The sequence below is a fragment of the Dermacentor variabilis genome, chromosome 6 (assembly GCF_050947875.1).
Source record: "Dermacentor variabilis isolate Ectoservices chromosome 6, ASM5094787v1, whole genome shotgun sequence".
NCBI classification, from domain to species: domain Eukaryota; kingdom Metazoa; phylum Arthropoda; class Arachnida; order Ixodida; family Ixodidae; genus Dermacentor; species Dermacentor variabilis.
Window position 1 is genome coordinate 160340633 of NC_134573.1, and position 6604 is coordinate 160347236.

Sequence of the window (6604 nt, forward strand, 5' to 3'; positions counted from 1 at the left end):
AAATGTCCCAAAACTACGGCCAACGTCTGTGACGTCATGCGGAAATAAAATGAAAGCCGTGATGACATTCCGGGGTATTGTTTCGCATGCCCGCGTGACCGACGCAGCAGTGGGAAGCCACGCTGCTGAGCTCCGACCCGGACCAGCAGGTCTGGCTCGCGGGGCGGGCAGAGGCGGCCGCCAGGGGACTACCGTCCGACTAACCGCCGTTTCCCTCCAGCAATTGAAGAAAGCACCAGCTATTGGTTTCAAATGAAGGTTTTGTACGTCCATCCGTCCTACTCCGCCCGCGACTTAAGGAAAGCGTAAAGAAAGCAGATGTGGCGGCATTTTCATGTTACTGGTGACCGAAAACACTAGAAAACGCCGCCTTCGATTGTGATTATAAAAAGCAAGTAAACGCGGCACTGTTTTGTGCTTATGGCGACGGAAGCAACCAACGGGCCGAAAACTTCTTCAAGTGCACCGAACGTGCCACGCTCGCTTGTGGTCCTGCCCGGGGCTACTGCAAGCCCGTCAGCGGCACTCGATAGCAACCGGTCTTCGTCCGGGCTGCCCTCCCGACTTGCAACGTTGGTTACATGAGCCGTTTCACCGGTCCACGCTAGACTAACTACCAAACCAACTTGTTCGTATGCATGTGACGCCTTCTTGTATTTGTGTTGCAATTAGAAATATGGGGCATTTGTATTCTATTATGTACATAAAGAGTTGCGATTTTATTTCTTCAGTCTGTTAGTCATCATCGTATATAAGGTCTTCTGTGTACTTGTCTACTCGACACGTTTGTAAATGCCCAATTTCATATTTATGGCTTCTTCGCCGGCGCTACTACAATTGCGTCCCACTTTGAACATGTGTAACGTTCGACATCTTATTAGTATTTCTGTGCATTGCAGACCATGATACGTGAATAAAAATTATATTCTCGCCGTTGCCTTCTAGGGTAGCATCACTTGGTCAAGCATCAATTCATCTAGTCACGTGTCTCATGTTGTACATAGCCCTAAATGAAAAAGAAAAGTATTATACCTCGAAGCACGAAGCAGTTGAAGTGCCTCGGGCCAACCTTTCAAATGAGATAAGAACTACAACGTCACTGCGTGCACACATTAAAAGATGAACAAAAAGATGTATTACGCCTCGGGGGCACTGACCCTTTCGAATATACAAACAACTGCACCGTCATTGCGGACGTTAAAAAAGGAAATGAACGTGACAATGTTTCGTGTTACGGCGGCGAAGGAAACAAGCGCTTTCAGAGACTCCAGGCCCACTTCGAGTCCGGGTTCAACAGGCTCAGAAGCTTGTTCACCTCCACCACGATGTTCGGGTAGCGCTCGGAGGGGCAGCGCAGGCAGACGCCGTCGTCCAGCTCGATGTTGTAGAGCGCCAGGCAGGGGGTGCGGTCGTTCAGCAGCGTCGCGTTGAGCAGCGGCGACAGCTTGGGCACAATCGCGTGCACGCTCTCGAAGCTGAAGAAGCGCTTCCCGTCTCGGCCGTACGCCACTTGCGTGTGCTCGTCCAAGCGCACGCTCGGGTGCTCGCAGACCTGCGGAGTCGAGGCCGCGCGACGCGCTATATGCGTGCCCGGTTCGCAAGCACAGTCAAGCACAAAAGTTACTGGCCCACCGGGATCTCAGAAAACGTTGAATTTCTGGAACGGCCTGTAACTGCAGTCATTGGTACCGTATGTCACAATGCTGTTTGGATATAGTACAGCCTGAGGCTGGAAATGCGAATAGCCAGCCGCGTTGTGAGGCTGTACGGAACTATTCAACTTTTTTTTTTTTTTGTAAAGGTGAGGGCCTTAAGTGGCTCGTTGCTCGATAGCCTTGGAAAAAACGCGGCGTCTACTCGAGTGGTAAAAAAAAATATAATTACGACATCCCTCGTAGCGCCAGTGCTGCTTCGAGTCGTTAAGCTTGGCGAATCATTCATCGCTTCAATCGAGAAGCGGGCATGCCCCTCGACTGAGGAAGGTCGAGGGCGTCGAGTGAAGGAACGTTATAGAATGCCACGGTTAGACGTTTATCAATTGAGCATACATATTTAAATGTGAATGAACACAGACTACAGATGGACAGTTTCTGATGCGCTGTAGAGCTCCACTGACTGAAAAACGAGAGGAGTCACGTGACAGGTTTCCTTCTCTAAACATTAGTAATGTGCACTTTTGTAAGATGTGCAGCTTCATATAATTTACCGCGTTTAGAGGCCCATATCCTACGCAATCGCTTTCGTCAAGTTCGATTGTTTCGTACCTTGCTAACTTGATCGGCGGACCAGGACGAGCATACCGCGCCGAGCTTCGTTTCCGGGCTGCTCGTGTTGAAGACGAGCGCACCGAGGAACAGCGAGAAGCAGCCGGCCAGCCCGGGCGTGCCAGCCACGCGGCGCAGGTCCGGATGCTGGTCGAGGATCCTAATGGCGCCCCTGAGCGAGAGGCGACTCGGCAGCTGGGGCTCGGAGTCGCCGACGTCGGAGTCCGGCACCGACGAGAGGACCGCGCGACAGCGACCTCCGCTGTCCCGCGGCGGCACGTGCGTCTCCAGCACCAGAAGGGACAGCGGCGCCACGGCGTCGTCCAGGAGGCCCGGCGGGAACGAGCTCAGCGCGTTCGCGTCGTTCACGCCTTCGAAGCTGACGCCGAGGGCGAGGAACATGCCGGGGTTGTGCTTCGCCAGCAGCTGCATGGCGGCCGCTACGACCGACAGCTGCGCCGGCCGCACGCGGACATGGAAGAGCGCCAGGCCGTGCAGGCGGTGGCGGACGAGGCTGGCGTTGATACGCCGAGCCAGGTCCGGCACGAGCGATCGCACGAACGCCTCCCAGTCGCCGTGCGACGGCAGCAGGCGCGTGACGGTGGAACCGGACGCCTCCCGCAGGAATATTCGCCAGCTCGCCGCCGCCTGCGACGTCGACGATGCCCCCAGTACTCGGAAGGCGTCGTGTCGCTGGTCGTACGCTACGTGAGTGAACACGGTGTAGTGGCAGACGCCGTCGGGAGGGTAGGCCTCCCTCGGGGCGACGACGCCGGCGCCCACGGTGCACACGAGCGGAATGTGGCGCTGTCTTCGTGCGGTGATTCTGGCGGCGAGCGCGTCGAGTCGGTACAGAGGCCGCCAGCCCTGCGGGGCTCGCTCGGCGATCCGCGGCGCCCACATCACGGCCAGGAGGAGCGAGATCAGGGCGACCGCGGCTACGACGAGGAAGGCGGCGGTGAAAGCGATGAGCCACAGCGTCGAGGGACGGTGTCGACGTGCCCCATGCATGCTGCTGCCGAGCGACGGTCACCGCCGAGCAGGTTGTTTGTCGTAGCAGATTTCGAAGGGCGGCTCTGAATGTTCGAACGATAACCCATACTCGCATGTTCGCATACAGCTACTGCTTCTTCTTCTCGGCCATGGGAACGTGGTCGCGCTCGCAGAACGTTCGCGGCGCGTGGATCCTGCTGTGCCTGGAGCACTCTGAAATCTCGTGTCAATAGCGAAGAAGACTGGGGCGCGCACAGTACAGAATGCGAAGAAGAGAAAGAAGAAGTCAAGCGAAAATAGAAAACAGGAGCAGAAGAAGAAGGCCCATAAACTGACGTTGAGTGGAGATCTAAAAAGAAAATGTCAGCTGCAGAAAAAAAAGAGAATGTAATAAAACCGTTATTACGCCCAGGATCGATGCACATAAGCATACAGGGGTCTTCCCAGGCTCATTTCATCAACTGCTAAAAGGAACTAGTCAATTGAGGAAGCTTCCAGGGCACAGTTACAGAAATTTTGCAGCTATAAGACCCTCTCCTATAGAACGAAGTGCGAGGGAGGAGTCCGGCTACCGCATAACACGTTTCTCAGCGTTCACATGCACCGACAAACCATTCATGTCGAAGGCAATGCGCGGGCTTCGCGGCGGCGCCACTAGGTGGTGCAGCGTGTTAATAGAAAAGCGCTACAGAGGTGTCTCGCTGCAGTGTTCGCCTCATGCATAACGTGATACGGTGGTGACAATACGTTGCATCGCTACGTTGCTTCAACGCTAAACGCATTACCGTCTACAGTCATGGTCTACATTTCGATAAGGAGTCTGCCCATTATTTCTTTTCTTTAAAATAATCCGACTTCACCAAGCATGATCTCAGCACGCAAGTGTTAGGTGGCTTTGTTGCATTTGATCAACGTCGCACTTTCGCCTTAAGCAGCTATACGTATCTCCAGGGCGATATATCGTGCAGAGAGACTCCTAGTGTTTTGCGCAGTGTCATGATGCAGTAGACATTCACAGCGTGTGTGTGTTTCCTGTTTACGTATTTAACTTGAACAAGAAACGTACATGATGCCATCGGCGAGAGAAAACCGCATCTTCCGCCCTGAAAGAAACTCTTGTTTAGAAGCTGCTGCATTGTGGGAACGAAGTATTCCTCGCGAGCTTGGCCCCGGACCATGGCGCCTACATTTTTGTGCATCCCTCGTCAACAGAAAGTGAAGCTCAATTTCTTCACGCACTCTCCGCTGTGAGAACTTTGTAGACGAGATTCCCTGGTCGATGCGAAGAAGCGCTAGCGCATTTTGTATTGATTGCAGTGCTAGCTACGTTGGAAACAACTTGCGAGTCCATATTTACTTCATATTATTTCGCATACTCCAGTCCTTTATCAGGGCAGAAGTGGGTACATTGTACAAACAGTGTCAAAGAAGTAAATAAACATGTACGAAAACAATGTACAAGGTACAATTAAAGGAAAACATTCCAAGGACATTCAAAAATTATTCAACGGGTAATGACTGAATGTTGCCAGGTATTCGAATGCATAGTTCTTAGGTGCGGGGAAAAAGTCTGTACTTTAAAAGTCAGTCCGAGACTGCAGGACAATGTTCCGTTCGTGAGTATTTCTGGGACGTGGATGAAAAATAGGCACGTGTTAAGTAGTTGTTCGACAAGGCGTATCGGGATAAGTTGACTAAGAGACACTGCGCAAGTTGCGTGGATGCAGTGTTACCTTGTTTAGAAAGAGCTGCAATGCCAATGAGTGCTAGCTGGAAAGATGGTGAAAACTTCCTGTAGTTGCGTCGGTATACGATTCGAGTGGCCTTTTTCTGGATCGATTCTATTCTGTTTATATCGGTCATTTCGTACTGATTTCTGACGGTGGGTTTTGTATGCTAGTAATTTTGTTTCTTTTGGAGTTACTTGTGGTGAGTGACTTAGAAATTCGCGCTTTTGCATGGTCGAGGGCACTAACATGGCCCCCTGCCTCGCGCTGAGTCCCATGGCAGGGAAGCAAGGAGGTCAGCGAACAACACTTTTGCATCTTTTCGTCCTTGGGCGCAGGTGGGCAGCGGCTTTGTGCTCGAGCGCATTTCCCAGGGTTCCTTCCTTGTTTGTTCAGCGGAAGGCATGAACGGGTCAGTCTAACCGGTGCTTTTCACGCGTCGTCCAGATCTCGCGTCTCGATTCCGTGGCCCGGACCCTCCTCCCTTCTTTGCACGAATCTGGCAGGAAGGCATACGCGCGCTTTCCCTTTTCTTTTGGCCGGCGTGCGTGCTTTGCTGCGGTTTAAGGGTTTACATATTTGGCGGGCTGGCCAGTATTCACCACATGGCGCTGCGAAGTCGTGCTTTCCAGCTCCTGGCACAGCACGTCCGCGTCGTACAGGTGACAGAACGTGACGTCATCTCCCTGGGCCGACGCTATACCACCGCAAACCGTTTTCAAGCGACGAAGAAAGATAGAAAGAAAAAAGTCAGAAAGAAAAGGAAGAAATAAATGCGAATGTGAAAATCGTCGCCGCCGCCTCCCAGTGAAATGTATGGGCTGTCGGAACACACGCGTGGGGCCAAGGCTCCAAGAACGAACTTCGCGAGTCGTTTATAAGGCGTTGTCTGTACGAGCCGTGGTAATGCAGCAGTCTTCGACCGAGGCGCTGCTCCTCTCTTGTTCGGGGTTGGCTTAATTATAACGCCTTTTTCAGAAAGTTGTCGTAGCGGACTTGAACCTTTATTTGAGGCTGAAATATCCTTTATTTATTATTAGGTTTAACGAGTTACGTCTCGCGTATCCGCATAAATATGACTCCGTAAGCGTTAGCAGTTTTCAGACGTCACTGTCGCGGAACGCTCTCGGCGCTTGTTCTGCGGAAGATGCGGTAGCCTCGACGCAATTTTGCCCGATGGCGCTCTGCGAGGGCCCACTCAAGATCTCCTGCACCTCTAAGCATGCGATTCCGTGTGCGTTCCAGTAGAAAGAGAAAGACAAACAGACGTCTGCAGGCGTAATCGATTTGCTGAAGTCGAGCGCGTAAAGCTCGTTTATTGACCAGGACCACAAGCCACTACTTTCTGTACTGCTATTGGATGACGCTAGAGTCGAGAGCTGTGCATGAATAATAAATTAGCACCAGAATATGCTTCCACAAAAAACTTTTTTTAAGGGGGAGGGGGGGGGGCAGGAAGGGGTTCACGCCTCACTGCCGTCAGAGCACGTGCGCTTCTCAAGCGACGCTACGAACGATAGTGTCTTTGAGCAATAAAGCACTAGTTGCAGTCCAGCGCCTATGTTTTTTTTTTTTCATGTGTGCGTGAACGTAACAGCTTTAAGTGGGCTGCTTCATCAG

The 6604-nt window shown here is 52.3% G+C and overlaps 1 protein-coding gene across 1 annotated transcript; it reads right to left on the minus strand.

The window, feature by feature from the left end:
• Positions 1-1112: 1112 nt before the first annotated feature.
• Positions 1113-3499, minus strand: LOC142584420 (uncharacterized). The gene is made up of 2 exons (XM_075694571.1): positions 2265-3499; positions 1113-1552 (listed from the first exon to the last, which is right to left on the minus strand). Exons 1-2 carry the CDS (start codon positions 3273-3275, stop codon positions 1259-1261), a joined length of 1305 nt encoding a protein of 434 aa, XP_075550686.1. The 5' UTR covers positions 3276-3499; the 3' UTR covers positions 1113-1258.
• Between the last annotated feature and the right edge of the window lie 3105 nt (positions 3500-6604).